The sequence below is a fragment of the Hemicordylus capensis genome, chromosome 6, assembly GCF_027244095.1.
Source record: "Hemicordylus capensis ecotype Gifberg chromosome 6, rHemCap1.1.pri, whole genome shotgun sequence".
NCBI classification, from domain to species: Eukaryota; Metazoa; Chordata; class Lepidosauria; order Squamata; family Cordylidae; genus Hemicordylus; species Hemicordylus capensis.
The window spans coordinates 88,783,534-88,804,392 of record NC_069662.1 but is presented as its reverse complement, the minus strand read 5'-3'; the positions used below and the strand labels follow the sequence as shown (position 1 = coordinate 88,804,392).

The 20,859-nt window shown below is 42.2% G+C and overlaps 1 protein-coding gene across 1 annotated transcript in view; it reads right to left on the bottom strand.

Annotated features, from left to right (window-relative positions):
• The window catches only part of LOC128330137 (amphiphysin-like), a 143,023-nt gene that overhangs the window by 34,311 nt on the left and 87,853 nt on the right, over window positions 1-20,859 (bottom strand). The window contains exons 5-10 of the mRNA XM_053262481.1: window positions 20,574-20,669; window positions 14,774-14,881; window positions 11,357-11,442; window positions 8,993-9,068; window positions 7,369-7,451; window positions 3,759-3,897 (exon numbers count right to left, since the gene is read on the bottom strand). Of these exons, the coding sequence (XP_053118456.1) occupies window positions 3,759-3,897; window positions 7,369-7,451; window positions 8,993-9,068; window positions 11,357-11,442; window positions 14,774-14,881; window positions 20,574-20,669 (588 nt within the window). The remainder of the gene's footprint in view (window positions 1-3,758; window positions 3,898-7,368; window positions 7,452-8,992; window positions 9,069-11,356; window positions 11,443-14,773; window positions 14,882-20,573; window positions 20,670-20,859) is intronic.

Genomic DNA, 20,859 nt, shown 5'->3' with positions numbered 1-20,859 from the left:
TATCTCTGCCTTTCACTTCAGGCAGTGAAATGAGCCCCATTCAGATGCACTGCTCAGGCTTCCAGTGTTGGTCTGAAGAGGCAAATGCTGTAAGCATGATGGTGGGCACTTCCAGGATCAAGAGACTCCGTGCTGTAGCCTCTCAATGACGGAAGCGCCCACCATCATGCTCACAGCATTTGCCTCTTCAGATGAATGCTGTAAGGATGAGTGACTTGTCAGAGGAGCTGAATGACTGATGCAGCAGGCAGGACATCCGATAAGCTTTCGGAGGCTGTACCCAAGTACAGCCTTCTTTTTTATAACATCTGAATGGGGCTATGGGTAATGCTTAACTGCGTTTCCACTCCCTGCACCAACTTATAATTAGGGAAGAATATATAGTGATCCAATGGGATTGCTTTATATTACAAGAGGATCTTCCCCATCCCACCTATGAAATGATCAAACCTGCACATATATTGCCCAGAAATGCCCAGACACACATTTCAAGCTAGTACAGATGGCTGAAAGAGCAAACCAAGACGAGGAAGAGCAAGCTTTGTGCCCACAAGGACATACTACAGTCATAACCTTTGAAAAATGTAATTGTACATAATTTTATCAGAAAGCTAAAACATGAATCAAGGGTAAGTGCCTTCACATCATAAATACCCCTTGTTTATATCACAATGTTCACATTTAACATTGAGTATTGCTATACCAGTTTATATTCGCTGAAGGCTGGACTCATGATCCAAGTAATCCAGACAGATAGAAGAAAACATTGTGCAAACTGCAGCACAGATGAAGGATTTAATAATAATGGTAATTGCTCCGGATACGGAAAACTATAATTGCCTCACACAGCTGTATCCTTGTTAGTTATTCATAGCAGTTTTAATGGCTGCCATTTTTTCCATTACAAGTAAACATCTATCTGATTCTCCATGATCAGCTACATTTAAAATGCAACAGTGATTAATTTCTACAGTCTTAGGGGACAATCTCTATTGAATAGTCAGGCTTTAAGTTTATCTGGTTTGTCCAATTCAGATCAGTAATTTAACAACACCCTCTTACTCACCCAGGACCAGCCTGCTCTCTTCTACTCCCCAAATCCCACCAAAGGGATTTGCATTGTGGAAGGGACAATACGCTCTAATCTCAGAACCCCCAACTGTTATGGTTGCCACAGTCTCCATAATTGTTCTTACATATTCTGATCCATGTAAAACCATTCACTCATTCAGTTCCTCTGACAATGGGTAGGTTCCAGATTAAGACTTTGGTGAACAGAAGAAGTTCCACACGAGCAACGGATGTGTGTAATTTTTGCCAACCCCCTTCTCTCTTCTCTCTGCAGTCCAGAGAGCTGTTCTTGAGGATTGGAAGATCCTCCGGAGCAGATTTTGTGAGAGGGCAGGGGCAGCAAGAATCACAGGAAAAAGTCGGGGGGAGGGGGGGGGAGGAAGGATGAGCAAAAATCACACAACCCCTTGTGCAAGTGGAACTTCTTCCATTTGCAGCCATACAAGTCTGGATGCTACTCACTGTGTTTAGTATATCATTCAGCTCACAGATACAACATGAGGCTATGCATTGCTTGTATAAAATGCTTTATTAGACACACAGAGTTTATCAGAAGAACTTTTACATGGACTCCTGACCAGCATGGGAACAACCAGGGAGGGAGCAGTAACTATATTAGTTAGGGTTAGTAACAGGGTTTATGGGAGTTGGAGTAAATAACGTCTGGGAATCCCTGGACGCGATAAGTGTATAGGAGTGTATAGGAAGTCTAAGATGCCATTGTCAAAATGTTCACAATTCAGAGGTACAGATGGTACAGAGATTCAGAGGTACAGAGATTTTGGCAATAGCTCTACACAAGCTATTGAAATTCATGCACACATTCAAAGCACAGATTTGTCATTCTTAAAAGTGAGGAGAGCAGATCCGTACCTGCTCCTCCGCCATTCCATGCAGCTTGCTGCTGCAGTGGTACGCCCCCCCCCAGTGCCCCTCGGGGCAGCATGGCGGTGGCACACAAATGGCCCTGTGCATGTATGGAGACCATGTGCGTGCAGCCACCACATGACGGGTGCTGGGGGGGGGGGGCGTGCTGTCACAGCAGGAACCTGCATGGAGCGGTGGAGAAGCAGGTACAGACCTGCTCTCCTCACTTTTAAGAATGTCAAATCTGTGCTTTGAATCTGTGCATGAATCTCGATTCATGCACATCCCTAGACGTTTGCTCCCCTCTACCTGTGGAATCATTAACAAACTGCTTGTGGAGAGCTATTGCCAAAATCTCTCCATTTGTAGCTCTGATTTTTGAAACATTTTGACAATGGCATCTTAAATTTCCTTTACACTCACCCTGACCAGGGATTCCCAGAAGCTATTGACTGCAGCTCCCATAATCTCGATTTGTGCACATCCCTACAAAAGTCAGTTCTCAATTTGTCTGGGGTGAAGATGAGTGCAATCTTTCATCCTTACTGCATAGGCTCTACAAAGTTGGTCTGAGGGCAGGTGCTGCAGCCACCTTGCTGAAGCTAAGCAAGTTTAGGTCTAGTTAGTGGATGGATGGCTGACTGGCTGCTCTTTTCAGGTACGTACACTAGGACTGTGTGACTTGGTAAATTCAGATTTAAGTACTCAACCAGCACAGGTGCAGGGGTGGTTGAGAGGCGCAGTGATTCTCGGGAGCTTCGGGGGCAGGCGGGGAGTGATGCAGGGCAGCCTGAGAAGCTCACATGGGTAGTCCTCCCAGCAGCTGTGCAAGCTTCCCAGACTGCTTTGCATCACTCCCCATCCGCCCACCCCACCCGCCAGCTCCCAAGAATTGCTGCGCCACCCAGCCTGGCCTGCACCAGTTAAAGGGCTCCACCATCACTGCACTACCCAGAGCAACTGCCCCACATTCTGATGCCTCCTAGTGGTGAGGGCAGATATTTACAATATCAGAAATCCTAATTTACCTATGCACACAGCCCTAGTGTACACTGCCTTGAGTTAGATGCTGGAGAAAAGGCAGCATATACAAGTAACAGATTGCAAGTTGTATTATTTTGCTGCTAACTGAGCAAAGAGGCACCTCTTTAAAGTGATGATTCTCTTTATTTAGCAGGGGGAGAGCAACTGGACCTATCCATCCCCAGCACAGAATCCCTTCATTGGCTATTGCTGGTGTCTATCTTATATTTCTTTTTTAGACTGTGAATCCTTTGGTGACAGGGAGCCATTTTATTTATTTATATCTATGTAAACCACTTTGGGAACTTTTTGTTGAAAAGCAGTATATAAATATTTGTCATATTCGTATTTGTATTCTGGTTCTGTAGCTGGTCATGTACCGAAATAAAGTCATGTGTGTATGTAAAAGTAATAAGTAAATAATATGTTAGGAACAATTTAAAAATTCATCAATGCACAAGGACTATCACCCTCCTGCATCTTATTTACTGGACAGTACCAAGGAAAAAACCGGGGTCCACAGAATAGGAGAGGGAAAACAAAAACAAAAACTCGTGGAGCTTTGTCCACGGGTTTTTGTTTTTGTTTTTCCTCTATTATTTACTGGATGCATTTGCCATAGAACAGGACATATTCCGTGGGGAGCCCATATATGAAATACAATACAATTACTGCATCACGGTACAGGAACGTACTGTAAAATATATCCAGAAAGCCTCTCTAACCTAAACATAACCTCAAAGTTATGTTTTGCCAATAATAGTGCCAACACTTCCTGTTAATTTTGCTCATCCTACCTGTGAAGGAGATTTAGGCCGTGCTGGTGCTGGAGAAGCTGGTGCCAACGTATGATTAGGACTAGCTTCAGGACTAAGTGGAGGTGAGACCTCTTCAGGTGGTGATGGAGTTTTTGCAATGCGGAGTGGACCCGAATCACTGGATGAATGCAAAATAAGTATTACAAGGCATAAAATAGTATTGGCTTTAAATACATTCATCTGCTTTTTTGCATCCACAAGGAACTTCCACAAACATTTCCAAGTTCATGGATTTCAATTTATGAAGGATATATTTGCTCCATTATGTTATATCTAAAATGAGGAATTGATTAAATCCTGGAAACCTGTCATATATTTCTTTTATAGGAACTCTGCTTTCTAGAATTATTTTTAAAAAACAACTGCATCTTCTGGTATTTTCTCCACTTACATATTACATCTGGAACAAAAGCAGAGAAATAACAGATATATAAGCAGAGAAATAACAGATATATATATCCATATAACCCTAGAAACTATTATTTATTTAATCATATTTTTATACTGCCTGATATGTACATCTCTAGGTGGTGTACAAAATTTAAAATATTTAAAAGCCACAGATTAAAATACATGACACAATAATAACAATAGAATAAAATAGTTATTAAAACAAGTTTTAAAAATTATTAAAATTATCTGTTGGATCATGAATGAGTGAGGAAGATACAAGACCATACACTTCTTTTCCTCCTCGTGTGCCTGCTAACTTGCAAGCTTCTTGGTTTGTTAAACCACAGTTCCCTGTAACATCTTAACTGGGAGACTGTGGTTTAAGCACTTCCTACAAACCAGGATATCAAACTAGGATTAAACATTGGTCCGATATCCTGGTTTATAGGGAGCATTTAAATTACCATGTCCTGATATGAAAGTAATGGGAAACTTTGATCAAACATTAAATTAGGGTACATGAAAATTGGCATGAAGGAAAAGAAGGGAGAGCATGCAAGCTCATCATGCCTTCCTTGTTTATTCATAATTGTCTGAACTGGGCCACAATCTCAGGACAAGCCATACAATATTTTGATACACTGAAAAGCCAAAATATGATGAATATAACAATCCCAAATTAATTCTGCAAATGCCAACAAACAGATATTGATTTCCCTACTTTTCAGACAGACATGTGAATGCATATTTTGGTGACTATTAACATTCAATGGTGCATTTCTGAGTTTATATACACTCACAAAATTTACCTGGGATTGTCAGCATTCACATTTGAATGTTGGTCTTCACAAGATTTGGACATTCATGGTAACACAAATTTACATTATATAAAAGTTCTATTCAGACATACTTTGTATGTAAATAAAGTTGTCTGTACCACATTTACATTTCTGTGTGTGATGGGCTGTACATGCATTCGTCTTAAACATACAGGCTGCCTCAAATACAAGGAACAAATAGGACATGTTCTACTGTATGTGCAGGAACATAAATGTTAGATTAATTGTGTGTACAAATCTGTATGTATGTTGAACATAACATAAGAATATGAACATAACGTATTTCACTATAATGAAAATGCATATATTATAGCCATCATACCTTAAGTAATAACAAGAAGGGATATATTTTACAAATTAAGACTTCTGAAAACTCTGAAGCCAGATTCCCAACTGGTATGACTACAGGCTCATTGCCTAAATTGGTGCTAGGTAAATAACAGAAGCTGAGGAACCCAATGTCTAGGAAAAAATCTGCTGTCTAAGAACATCTCAGACCTATGATTCATAAAAAAGACATTGTGTTGTATTCTGAAGAGGCCTACAACTATTGCATTCTATAAGCATCCTACTCAAAAAGGGGATACGTGGCTTCAGTATCTTTGTGGATATCAAAAGTATCCACATGATTGACTAAATATCAATCATATTCTCTATACTAGAGCAAAGCCAAGTTATTCTTAAGCTAGGATACATCCTAGTGTTCACTCACCACCTCTTTCTGTGGAATTTTTTTAAAAAAAGAAATGAAGATGCATTAACATTCTTTCTTTTCTGTTCTATTTCTCTATAACTTATTTAATGAATGTACAATTTGTAGTGCTGATTTTCAAGTTCTCCAGTGAATATTTCTGGAGCAAAGGGAGATTGTACAATATGCTCCCTGAACCTGCCTCCTTTCCTCATGCTTGTTTGCCAGAATCCACAGTCCCTCTCAGTGGCTGTTCTGACAAAACATGCTTCTTCCTAGCTTCATAATCCCAGCCAATCAGCAATCATGTCACCAACATAATGATATCACTCCACCACACAGTAAATCAGATGCGATTGTGTAAACATCACGAAGCCAATTCAGAGCTGATCAGAAAGCATTAGCCTCACTCTGGCTGGGTGCCAGGGGAGGTTGCTGAACTGCAAACAATTTCACCCTTATTTGCAACTTTCCCCCCCAAAAAGTCATAAGCAGGCGGTGCAGGCAGAAACATGGCAAAATGCCTCCCTCATTTTGGCTCAGCTCTGACTTTTACAAATATTCTATAGTCTGTATGACATAAATTTATCCATAATACTGCTTTCCAACAAAAACGTTCTCAAAGTGGTTTACACAGAAAAAGGATTAAGATGATTCCCTGTCCCAAAAAGGATGATGATGATGATAATAAAAGATGATGATGTCAGGCATCAGCAACATCCACTGTGCTGAAGTTGGATAAGGACAGTAGCCATCCCTCTGCTAAATATAAGAGGCCACTATATAGTACTATACTGTCATAATAAATTGGAAAGCTCTGTGCAGATACAGAAGGCACTTACCAAGGTTACACAAATCTTGTTCAGAGTTAAATGAAACTAAACTTATGCAAAAATATGAACATTAGGACCAAACTTGCCCTCACATCACACAAAAAATAAAAAGATACCAGCTTGGGAGAGGGGAAACACCTGCCTACTTGAAGCAAACCTGGGGATCTGAAGTTGAGAGGGGGATGCAATCCCAGCAGACTGCTGGGATGCCAGTTAGAGGTGGGGTGAAAGATGGAAACTGGCTCCCAGCTAGGATCCAGTGAGAACACTTCAGACCAAAAGTTGTTAATTTTGCCTTTAGCAGGCAAGCACATCATGCTAATTTTGATTCCTGTCCAATAAACCTTAGCAATGGTGTGCTGCGTGTGTAGAGGGTGGTGGGGTTCCGTTTAACCCAGTACAAACTATGGGGGTGAAATGGGACAAATAAGCACAGGGGCTAGATTTGTGATCAATATAGATAACAGAAAGAAATGTGATTTTATGTCTTGCAGACAAGGATGGCTGGTGGGCATTAGGGCTAGTGGGGCAGAGGAGAGCACACTCATCAAGGGAGGAGTTTTCTCCCCATTGCGCTTCCCTTCATGCTGGTGGGGGGAAAGCCCAGTGACATGGAGGAAAGCAGGGAGGAAGGCAGAAAGAATAAATCAGAAACGGGGAAGCAGAAAGCAGGGCAAAAGCAAGAAACCAGAAAGTGGGGAGAAAGCAGAAAGCAGGGGCCAAAAGGCAGAAGACAAAAAGGAGGAGGAAGCAGAAGCAGAAGGCAGTGACCCAAAGGCAGGGGGCGTTGTGTGTGTGTGAAGGAAAATATCATTTGATAGATAACTGTTCACCTGGGTGCTCCTAGAATGGTGAAGGCCTTGTCAGCATGCTGTTCTCCCAGCTTGGTCATCACCTCATAAAGTTTGTGGCATAGCTAAGGAAACAAAAACAGTCATAACATGCTATTTGGGATGAGAACAGGATTGACTGAGATCATACATTTGTCCCACAATAGGACTAAGATTAATTACTCCTTTAAAAATGGGACATTATCACAGTCATATATAAAATATTCATGGGATGAAAAGGAGTTTTGTTTTGCATTGGGAACATATATTAAGAAAAACCAATTTGTTTATAAAAAGCACTACATACCTTGATAGCATTTGTACAAACAAGAGCATTTGTACAAACAAGAAGAGATTAGTTTAACATTTAGCGCCACACCTCTTTCAGCCCTGAGAATGGATCAGAGCAGCTTTAACTCTGAAATCCCACAGCTGTCAATCAAACTCCATTTAGTTTAAGCAGAGTTGGCCCTGGTTTGCATTTGAATGGGAGACGACATGTGAGCATTGTAAGATATTCCCCTTAGGGGATGGGGCCACTCTGGGAAGAGCATTTGCACCCTTGCATGGAGAAGGTTCCAAGTTCCCTTCCTGGCATCTTCAAGATAGGGCTGAGAGAGACTCATGCCTGCAACCGTGGAGAAGCTGCTGGCAGTCTGTGTAGACAATACTGAGCTAGATGGACCTATGTGGTCTGACTTGGTATATGACAGCTTCCTATGTTCCTAACAGTTGCACAAATTCTAAACACCATATAAAGAGAATGAGTACATACATATATTAGTAATCTCAGTTCGACAACTGGTTGGAAAATTAAGGTGAAGACCTACATTTGAAAATACTACAAAAGCTCTGAAAACACTGGCTCTGTAGGTTTGAAGCAGAAGCTAGCTATGGAGAGTAGGGCTGAATGTAAAATTGCAAGTGGCAGCCAAAGCCACCTACTAGGCCTGCACAAAGATTTGGCATCAAGAGCTCTAGGAAGAATCACATTTCTCAGCATTCTGTAGGCCATTCCATGCAGCTTCCAAGACATCACGGGGGCTTCCTGGAATGGATACCATTAAAAAAATCACCCCACAATGCTGTGCACAGGACCACTCTGCATGGAGGCAAGCACTGGCAGTGGTTGCCTCCACGCAGGGCCAGGGGGAAAATGTAATAACACCTCTTTAAAAAGGAAGCTTCTATGCTGTTTCTTGCAGTCATGGTGATGACCCAATCTTACAATAGTGTTCACCACTTCATAGTAACTTTACAGAACAAAGATGATTCACCAAAAAAGCCTTTACTTGGCACTCATTTTTCTCTGGCTCAGAATCCATCAACCCTCATATTAATCATCTCAACATACCTACTGCTAAAAGCTTTTATCATCACATGGTCCCATAACTCACCTGGTGATTTGCAATTTATCACAGTGAACTTTTGCTATGGACAGTGGGACATCATTATAGTGATTATGGTCATATTCTAGTTTCATTCTCTACAGCTAAAATAGGAAAAATAATCATTTTGATAACAGAAAAGGAACAAAGCTGTAGCAGATAATCTTCACATCTGTATTTTTAATCTCTTCCAAAGTCCTTAACCGCTTCTCTCCCACAATGCATTCATTTTTACTCACCAAAGCTATTTCTTTGTGAAATTTGGATTCAAGGCTGGAGATATTTTGGAATGTGTTCACATAAAAGCCGACTCGTCTAAGAGGGGACGACAAGGTAACAATAAAAAGATTTTAGAGAGAAAGGAAAACAATGAAATGTATTTTACTTCTAAAGCTGAAGTAACATATTTATCCCAGTGGCTTTGAAACTCTGAGGAAAAACAAGGGAAAAAATACACATGATAAATAATGTTTTATTCTCAGGCACAGTATTAATTCTGGAAGTATAAAAGGGATTGTACTGATATAATATGTAGCTAATAATGCATGCAAAGGGCAACAGACCTTCCCTCCAATTTCCAGTGTGATGTCAAATTAAGTCCTCTGTGCATGATAAGTCCATAGCAGCATGACAGCCACTTTTCCAGGTGCAATCCCAGATTACTTGAGAGTGGGTGTCAATGAAGCAATCATGTGAGTAAGGCCCATCACATGGATCTTCTCTATCCAATAATTGCCTTTACCCCTGCTTTGGGAGTAATCAGCCTGGGAAAGGCACACATGCAAAGACCCACATCCTGCACCTATTCCCTAAGGATGGGCCACTGTGGGCCACTGTGAGAAACAGGATGCTGGACTAGATGGGCCTTGGGCCTGATCCAGCAGGGCTGTTCTTATGTTCTTATGTGGTAGGACTGTTTCATGGGGAAGCATTCTCACACCATTGTAGTTATGCATCGACAGTGCTTTACATAGGATATCTCTCTAATGTAGTAGAGATTCTGATCTACTTAGCATCCCAGTTCAAACAAACTATTCTTGGCAATGCTATCTTTAGAATTTAGAGCTTAGAGTTAAATTCTGTCACTCTCATTTGCTCTATTTATAAACTTATTCTGTGTGACCTATTGCACGTCAAAGGCACTATTTACAGCGTAATTTACTATTTCTACTTAGTGAGAATAAGAATGTATGCAAAGGCATAACAGCTAAATATAATTCAGTTCTTAATATTGAATGATAGAAGAATTATATATATAAGGATTGGCTGGATACAGGGTGATATTTAAGCAAAACACATCAACACATTTCCTAGGTCTAGAATAACTCAGTTTGTCAGGAAGGAAGCCCCCCAACAGTGGGGGGGTCAATAAAGAACTGGTCGATAAAAGGTGAAGATAAAGAACTGGTCGATAAAAGGTGAAGATAAAGAACTGGTTGATAAAAGGTGCAGAAAAAAAATATTTATCAATAAACAGAGTCCAATACTTTTCAGGCCACAAACAAACCTTTATTATGCGAACCCTTCATAGGAGTTCAATCCAAACATAAAAATGAGTCAAAACAAAAAGAGCCCTCTTAACAGCACTGCTAGCTAGAAATATGCCTTGGAACTGAAAAGCTACATCAAGGGCAGATTCTAGAATACTGAATCAAAATTATCCCCTAGGATTGGTCATTAAAATGCAGACAGAAAAAGCAGAACCATATTGTTCACAAAACCAGCTCATCTACATCCTGGTACTTGATCTCCCCTTTTCCTCATCTTTTAGCTGCTCACTCTTCTTCTCCATCAGCCTCCTACTCACCCAGTCTCACATCTTGGTATTTCTCTCTCTTCCTTACATCATAGGAGAGATACACTAAACCCCTCCTTCATCCAAAGGCTCTCTGAAAATTTACAAGAATTCTTCACCTGTTATGTTCATGTCCCTGTTTCAGATCTCCAGTCTTGTGTGGATGGAGTTCATATTGTGTGCCAACTCAAACAAGCATGTCCCTTTGTGCTGCTTATTTTTAATAAATTTGTCTTAGTTTTCATGGATGTGTGGCTTTCACAGAACTGGGAATATATCTCATATTCAAAATGCATGTAGAAAAATATAAAATCTTCATGTAGGAATATATAAAAATATTTCCCTTAAATAAAAGCACACACATGGGATTTTCCATGTAGTGGGTGATGACATGGAAGCCTGAGGATTGTTCCTATAGCTCTTGTAAGACTATATGCTGGGTCCATGAATGAAACAGACTTAAGATGATTAGATCTTTCTGTGGTCTAGTTCTTCCTGTGGGTTTCATCTTTAGAGGGATTCTTCTAAGTCTCAATGAAAGTAACAGAAAGATTCTCTAGGATTCCAAGGCCGTGCATTTCTGCTAACTGCTGCAATAGACTAATGAGTCTAGTGGAGGCAAAAAAACAAGTCTCATAAAAGCATGAGACAAAGAGATGGCCACCCAGTTCCTATAGGCCTTTGTGAACAGTTGGACACAAACTAGTCATTATTTATTTATTTATTTGATTTATATACCGCCCTTCCAAAAATGGCTCAGGGCGGTTTACAATTAAAAAATAAATATATATATTTTTATTATATCTACCTTGACCATAAAGATGGCAGTTCTTCTTGCAAATCAATGTTAAAATCTTCAAATACTTTCTGTGCTTTCTGAAACTCTTCTTCTGCCTATAACAAGACCAAATTGATTGGTTAGCATTTGCTTGAAAACTAAAGGGTGATAGAGTACCCAGTCAATTCTGGTGGTTTTTTCCAGGGCAGGTAGTTCTGAGGCAAGCAGGCAGACCAGTCAAGAAGCTAAGCAGGGACAGGCAGTCAGAGCACTCAGAATCTGCTTGAGCAAAATTACCCTTAGCACAGCATAAGGCATCCAAGCCAAACTGCTTGAATTTCTGTTATGAGACTTCTGGCACCTTCAAAATTTACATTCTCTGCCTCAGGAAAGGATATACAAGTGGTTTAAGCTGCATTACCTTTTGTGGACGAGAGGGGAGGATCCATGATATCTAGAAATGGCATTTTCACACATTCATATAATCAAGTGGCATTACTAATTATCTTATAATAAATACACTTCACACATGCCACAGAGTGTTCCACCTTGACGGTAAGGATAGGGTGCCAAAATCAACCCACAGATTATGCCTGTTGCTGTTAAAAGGTCAGAAATCCTCCCGGACTACCTCTCCTCTCTTATCACAGACATGGTCCACAATACCTCTTAAATTTTCTGTAATGTTACAAAACATAAAACTTGGTAAACAATTTTAAAAACTCAGAAACCGCAAACAGGCTCATCCAAGGCTCATCGAGTTCAGCATCCTGTTCCACATAGTGGCCCACCAGATGCCTCTGGGAAGCCCGCAGGCAGGAGTTTAGGGCATGCCCTCCCTCCTGCTGTTGCTCCCCTGCAACTGGGATTCAGAGGCATCCTGACTCTGAGCATGGAGATAGCCTATAGCCACCAAGACTACTAGCTATTGATAGAACAGACCTCCATGAATTTGCCTTGGCCCTTTTAAAACTCATTCAAGCTGGTGGCTATCACCACATTCTGTGGCAGAGAGATCCACAGTTTAATTATGCACTGAGTGTTGGTCCTAAATTTCCTGGCCATCTGTTTCATGGTATGACCCATGGTTCTGGTGCTGTGAGAGAGGGGGGGAAAATCTTTCTCATCCACTCTCTCCACACCATACACAATTTTATATACCTCTATCATGTCTCCCCACTGATTGCCTTTTTTCTAAACTTAGAAACCCCAAATGTAGCCTTGCCTAATAAGGAAGGTGCTCTAGGCCCCTGATCATCTTGGTTGCCCTCTTCTGCACCTTTTCCAGTTCTACAAAATTATTTTTGAGATACAGTGATCAGAACTGCACACAAATCTCTAAATGTAGCCACACCATAATTCTGTATAAAGGCATTATAATATTAGCAGTTTTATTTTCAATCCCCTTCTTAGTGATCCCTAGCATGGAATTTGCCTTTTTCACAGCTGCCGCACACTGAGTTGACATTTCATTGAAATGCCCATCACAACCCCAAGATTCCTCTCCTGGTCAGTCACTGACAGTTCAAACTCCAACAATGTATATGTGAAGCTGAGGTTTTTTGCCCAGTGTGCATCACTTTACACACACTTACACTGAACCGCATTTACCACTTTGTTGCCCACTCACCCAGTTTGGAAAGATCCTTTTGAAGCTCCTCACAATCTGATTTTGATTTTACTACCCTAAATAGTTCAGTGTCATCTGCAAATTTGGCCACCTTGCTGCTTACCCCAACTTCTGGAACATTTATGAATAAATTAAAAAGCACCGGTCCCAGTACAGATCCATGGGGGACCCCACTTCTTCCCTCCATTGTGAAAACTCTCCATTTATACCTACCCTCTGTTTCCTGTCCTTTAACCAGTCACCAATCCAAACCTGAACCTGCCCCCTTATCCCATGACTGCCAAGTTTACTCAGGAAACTTCAATCAATCAATCTTTATTATGGTCACAAACCAGCATAAAGTATAAAGGTGATTACGTGTTAAACGTGAGAGTAGATAAAAAGTGATTGCATATAAAATGGTACATATTAATACTAAAAGGACTAAAAATACTAAAAATAGTAGATAATACACCAAACTCAAGAACCTTTGATATGGAACTTTCCCAAAAGCTTTTTGAAAGTCCAAGTGTACTATGTCAACAGCATTACCTTTATCCACATGCCTACTGACACTCTCAAAGAACTCCATCATCATCATCATTATTATTATTAATTCAATTTCTATACCGCCCTTCCAAAAATGGCTCAGGGCGGTTTACACAGAGAAATAATAAATAAATAAGATGGTTCCCTGTCCCCAAAGGGCTCACATTCTAAAAGAAGCACAAGACAGACACCAGCAACAGCCACTGGAGGTACTGTCCTGGGGGTGGATAGGGCCAGTTACTCTCCCACTTCTAAATAAAGAGAATCACCACGGTAAAAGGTGCCTCTTTGCCCAGTTAGCAGGGGACCATTAGTGAGGCAAGACTTACTTTTGCCGAAGCCATGCTGGTACTCTTTCCGGCAAGGCCTGTTCTATATGTTTAACAATTTTATCATTAAGTATGCTTTTCATCAATTTACCCAGAACAGATGTTAATCTAACTGGTCTATAATTTCCTGGATCCCCTCTGGATTCCTATTTCAAAATCGTTGTTACAATGGCTACTTTCCAGTCCTCTGGTAAGAGCCTGATTTTAGGGACAAGTTACATATTTTTGCGATGAGATCAGGAATTTAACATTTGAGTTCTTTAAAAATCCTCAGGTGGATGCTGTCTGGCCCTGGCCATTAGTTAATTTTTAATTTTTCAAGACAGTTTAGAACATTACCTCTCATCACCTCTTGGTTCTTCAGTTAAACCCCCCAGGAAAAACAAATATCCAGAAAGAAATCCCAGAAAAGTTCCCAATTCACAAATTGCCAAGCTACTTCCCCTTCATAATTTCCATGACTACAAGATTGTTCTACTGACCTATCTGATTCCTCTCAGTATATATTACTAGAGTAGCATTTGACCAGACTACTGAAAAAAGCTCCTATTGAATGCCTCTTACAGTATGTATGGGCTGGGCCAAAGTTAGAACAAATGCCGGAATGTGCAGTCTGTTCTTCCCATTTGCAAAGGACTGATGAAGGGGAAAGCCAGGAATGCATGCCACATACAAACACAACCCCACCTCCTGAGGAAGCCTGCCTTGTATTAGAAGAACACCTCTAGATGTGGCTTCTGAAACTCTCAGCTCTGGACCACATGTGGTACATCATCAGTGCATTGCGGCCCAGCAGGTGCTTGACAAATCTCCTGGTTTTGCAGCCTACCATTTTAGTGCAGTGACTTTTATGGCTCAGGCAGGTCCTTAAAAACATGATTTTGCAAGCACTTGGCAGGGTGCAATTTCATTCACACTCAGAAATTCTGGTGCCAGTTATCATTTAAAGTGATAGCCTACCTTGGAAATTCTGCCTTCATCTTTTCTCTTTGAACCCTGCAAGGATTCCAAGTGATGTCTTGCACTGTCGTAGTCCACCAACTTCCTGCTCCGCTTTGCAATACGATTCTGTAAACAATTATCCAAAGCAGAACTCACAATTCTTCTTATGCACCCAAGTCATTGATAGTGTGCCTGAATACATTTCCATGTTCCTTCCTTTCTACCATTATTTCAGAACTACACTCTCTCATAACATTATCTAATGGAAGCAAAAACCGAAAAGATTTTTCAAAAAAAGATTGAGCAAAAAATCCAAAGATTGTAAGTTCAAGTGTATACAACTTTGAGCTTCATGTAGCTTTACATGAAGGAGGAGAGCTGGTCTTGTGATAGCAAGCCTGAATTGTCCCCTTTGCTAAGCAGGGTCCACCCTGTTTGCATTTGATGGGAGACTTCATGTGTGAGCATTGTAAGATATTCCCTTTAAGGGATGGGGTCGCTCTGGGAAGAACGTCTGCATGCTTCCCACTCTGGGAAGAGCGTCTGCATGCTTGCATCTCCAAGATAGGGCTGAGAGAGATTCCTGCCTGCAACCTTGAAAAAGCTGCTGCCAGTCTGTGTAGACAATACTGCATTAGATGGACCAATAGTCTGATTCTGTATAAGGCAGCTTCCTATATTCGTATGGACTGAGTTTGACTCAAACCAGTTTGAGTTCACATTACAGAGTTGTGTTAACAATTTTTCTGCCCTCCTGATTGGTTTTGCCCTTCCGATTGGCTAGTAATCTCCTTTCTCCTGGTTGGACCCTCTTTTCTCTTGCAGAGGAATGCCACAAGATAGCCTAATTCCACCACAGTAACAAGGGTAGGCGGATGCTCTAGGAGAGGCAGGGTGAGTTAGGCCTACCTGGACACATCATCCTTAGGGATGCTGAGACGCGGTGGAACTCCACCTTTCTCTTGCTTCAGTCCCTGCAGGAGCAAGAGGTGGCCATCCATGCCCTGGTAAGGAACTGCGGCTCGAGAGTGTGTGACCTGTCCACTGCAGACTGGAAGCTCATTTCCAAGCTGGTCTTGGCACTCAAGCTGTTCCTCTTTGTGATGAGCAGCTTGTGGGCTGAGGCAGCAGGTCTGAGCCAGGCTTTGCCCACTGCTCTTCTCCTGGAGAAGACAATGGGTGAGCTCCAGACCACTCTGACCCCTGGGGAGGCACATTCCCTGACAGGCTGGTTGAGGACTGGAGTTGTGGGTTGGCTCAGCATCAGGTTGTGTCAATTGGCAGAGCATGTTTTGGCCTGCCTGTGTGACCCAACCATGAAGCGCAATGCCATCATTGCTGGCAAGATGCCCAGGTAGAGGGTGCTGGAGCACCTACTTCTAGCATGCAGTCCAACCCAGCATCAGCACTGCTTTCCAGTCCAGCAGCGTGGTGTCGCTGGCAGTGCTAATGCAGCCAGCACTTCCATCTGCTCATTCCACCCTGTGGTTCAAATGGGGGTGGCCTTGGTGCCTTGCCAGGGGTACAGGAGGTGCTGCCCACACCCTGCACTGGTGCAGAGAAAAAGTTAGTTAACACCAGAGAATCTACACTGTGTTTAGATTCTCAGATGCTATATAATTTCTTCATAGGGATTTCCTATGGGGAAAAGTTAGTTAATGCCAGAGAATCTAAAATACATAAAAATTCCTTTAAAATTACCCGAGTATCCCCATGGTGCCCTACCCCCAACTCCCTTTGGAGTACCTAGGCACTACCCATGGGGAATAATGTGTGGATATTCGAATCCCCATTATTCCCAATGGCAGAAAAAACAAAACCACTCAAAACTAAAACAAATCCTTAAAAATTACCTGCATGCCCCACTGCCTTGTAGGTTGGGTGGTAGTTGGCATTCATGGTGCCCTACCCAACAACCCATTTTGGTGCCCCAGGTGCTACCCATGGGGAATAATGGGGCGGTTTGATTCCCCATTATTCCCAATGGCGAACCTTCTAAAACCGGCTTGAGCATGGTTTGGGTTCAGGCCAAACTATTACTTGGCTTGAGCAAATCAGTACTTGAGCAGGGGCACCCAGTTTGAGCCCACCCAGTTTGAGCCCACTCAAACCAGTTTGAGGCACATCTCTACAAGAAGGATGCATTACCTCCTATTACCTATTATTACAAGAACTGGTTGCGATGTACCTAAAAATACAATTGGGGTGGGGTGGGGCAATGAATGAACAATGAATGAATTAACAGCTTGGTGGGAGAATATAGGCTTTTATCTCTTGGTGGAAGGAGATAACTAAGAATGGTTTTTAACTAAGAATGGTTTACTTCCCCTGCCCTCTATTACTGCAATCTGGGTGCAAGGAGGAGTTTGTAAGGAACAGACGTAACAGACGTAACAGAAGCAACCAAATCCAAACTTATGCCTCAGGCAAATATGGAATAAAAATCCATTTGCACTAATTCATGTGATTAGGGGAACCTTCTGCCCAGTCCTAATATAGAACATTTGGATACAATCCCAGTTGGTTAAAGATGTGACCCATGTCTTTTCTGGTACCAGTTTTAGTTCCATGACAGTCTATCAGAAAAAGGTTAAAATGGTATTAATCCAGATAGTTATGTCAACCATTACTGGATGAACCCAAAGAGCTACAAATACGGAGGGGAGCTCATGCCCATCCACCTATATTAAAGAAGCATCCTCCATATACTAAAGCACCCCAAGAGATGAGCCTGTATGTAATCCAGATTATAGTTTGCTACACATAGAGGCGAGTCTCACAATCAGTGAGACTCGCCTGAATGAGGTTTGCGGGGAGAGCAAGCTTAGCCCGCTCTCCCTGCAGATGATCATTCCTGCAGCCCTGGGCAGCCGGATCGGCCACCCACACAACTGCCGGATCCATCACAGAGCCAGCGGGGAGGATCTGCGAGGATCAGGGGTCGCATGGCCCCTGGAAGTTCCAGGATTCTGGAGAGACCCTGAGGGCTGGGAGGCTTGTTTCAGCCTCCCGGCAGGGGTCTCCTTATGTGTTGCCGCAGTGCAGAGCCACGCCATGGCAATACTTGATCAAATAGATGGGGTTAGTGGAGCACTCGCCCCGCTAACCTCGTCTAAGGGGAGGGGGAATTAGGAGGGTTTGCTGCCGGGAGCCGCATGGGCTAGGCTCCCTTAGCCCACTTTTGGTGGATCGTGAGACTCTCCTCATAGTGAGGCAGGTTAACCACCATCTCAAGTGCCTGTAGGAAAAGGAAAACATTTAGCTAGACAATCCCAGATGGCTTCAGTTTTGATCACATTTTTATGGTTAGCATAGCTGAAATAATAACTGACACAACAACCCAAAGATCTTCACTATTTTTCAAACAGAGACCACTTTGGGGAAAAGCCTTTAGTGCGAGAGCCATTTCCCACCATTCTGACCTCCACACAGTGCTGCACTCATCATCATACTTTATTTACGGTCTTTGACCAAAAAAGAAATAAAGATCTTTACATAGTTAAAAGGAAAAATATTAATAGAAAGTCAATTACACATAAATGACTAGCAGCTTTTGATTAGTAATAATTGCACGTAAAAATAAAATAAAGTAACGGCATTGGAGAGGCACGTAAGTGTATAGGCATAATTTAAAATTAACAGTAAGGAACCCGAAGCTGTATTCTATTCTTTTGAAGTTCTTAATCTGGTGACCACATAACAGAATTTAGCCACAACATATGAAATAGTTGCATCTTTATCTGCTAATAAATATGCTACAACAAGATCCTCAGGTTGTCCCCTCATATCATTTAACAGTGGGCTGATTAATTGAGATCTCAAGTTTTGGTATACTGGACATTTTAAAAGTATGTGGGCCTTGGTTTCGATCGCCTCTCCACAGAGGCATTTCCGTTCTTCATATAATAGCTTCAAATATTTCCCATACAGCATTGCAGATGGGAAAGCATTGAACCTAGCCCTGGAGAAGGCTCATCTGAATTTACTCAAAGTGATCATAAATAAATACGTTGCTGGGGCAAGATCCATCTTAACATATACTTGTTTATAAAAAGATGGTAAACAAGCCTTCTTTTCCTGAATGTCTATATCGACCAATCTCTGTTGTACTAGACTGCAGGCTGTGTTCTCACAGCTCTCTAATAATAGAGTGGGTGATAGGCCTCATTGGCGTTTTGTTAGACCAAGATGCCTGAGGGTCAGCCGCAAGAAGCTTTGGATTTAGCCCTTACGGATGCAGTTGAAGTTTAAGCCAATAAAATATCCGTAGGAGCCAGGCTGTGGTTTCCAATTTCAGTATGTCCGCCTCCATGCGTATCACTGAATTGGAAACGCAGTTGGGTAACACCAAATATAGTTCTTAAAAAACCGGTTTGAATTTTTTCCAGATCTTTAAAGTTGGTATACAGTCCCAATTGTGTCCCGTAAAGGAGTTGGGGAATCACTTTGGCCTTATAAAGTTTAATGGCAGCAGGGATGTAGTTCCCTCTTTGGGACCAGAAGAATTTCAGAATGACTATAATACTACGTTTGGCCGTATCAACTACCGATCTAATATGGCCCGTTTTATAGCCGTTGAATTGAAACACTATCCCAAGGTATTTGATTTGCTTTACTTGGTCTACTTTGTGATCTTCAACTGACCAGTTAAAATTCCGATGTTTAGAACTGAAACGAAGAATTTTTGTCTTAGAATAGTTTATTACTAATTGTTCCTTCTTGCAATGGCTTACCAAAACACCCAAAGCTCTTTTAAAACCTAATCTAGTTTGTGATAAAATTACTGCACTTTTCTCAGTGTCAGGGGGGGCTCCTGAAGAGAAAAAGAGCCTTACTGAGTTCCAGCACCATCTTGGAAGACAAGCGCAGAACATTAGGAAGCATGGTCTTTCCCAGCATTTCCTAAGAGAGCTCTATGGAGAAAGCAATGGGAAGGACTACATTTCTCAGCACTTGGTGCGTGCATTGCAAGATGGCTCAGTGATTTGGAAAGTATCCATTTCCTTTAAAGACAAAGTGCAGCACTGTGTGGCCAGAACCAGCAGCATAGGAAAAATGGAGCAAGGGAGGATGACCCCCCGGGTGCCAGGGTCTGGTGGGGGGGCTGCCAAGACACCCTCTTGCCCTTAGCAAGGGTACCCCCTTACCCCCTCCCACACCCAGCCAGCGAATGAAGCAATCACTGGCTGGGAATGTGAGGCACACTGTTGTGGACGGTCTGTAACAACACAGTGTTTCACTGACACGCTGGCTGAGCTGGGGGGGAAAGCCCAGTGTCTCAATGAAATTCTTAATGGGGAGGATGAGAGAAGGTCCTAACAGACCCTCTCCCAGGCAATGGCCCTGCCCCTGAATCTGACATCAGACACAGAGGGAATGGCTTAGGGCATGCACGCAACGGGGTGGGGGGAGCTGCCGGAGGACTTCATCCTCTGGCTGCCAAAGAGCTTCCTACACCCCTGGTCAGCTCTGTTGCTTCTGGACGGTGCCAAGGAGACTATGCGAAGTATTCAGATTCAGCTGAAGCTTTGCACAAGCCTAACAAACAATTAGTCAGAGAGCCACAATTAGGCTCACACTATTGGCTTCCAGGCCTTGAAATGAAGCACACTGGGATGTGGGATGGATACATACATACCCCTTTTTTGGCATAGGAGGTCACAGGAATAGGGCATATGTACTTATGTATGCATTTTACCAGCTGCCTTCATGTCATATCTGCTGTGGTGTGTATGTGGATGGGCTCTCCTTTTCCCAAGGAAAATATTTCCACATTGCCAGCTACATGAATCAGACCATACTGATCAATGAATAGTACCTTTATATCCGGAAACTGTCCCAGATATGTATCCAAGGTCAGCAGTGACCCATCTACCAGCTTTTGATGGAAATCTTCCCAAAGTACATCACATTTCTGTAAAGAGAGGGGGAGGGGAGCAAAACGTTGATCAAAATAAGAATAATCAATATCCAAAGTCTCAATACACATATTCTCCTGGATGCAGCACTGCCCCTAGAAAATCAAATGGCAGCTGCAGTCAGGAGCGCAGTCAGGGGCCAGACACCAGCCAAGAGGTGGGCCCTGCCCACTTGGCTTACACCCA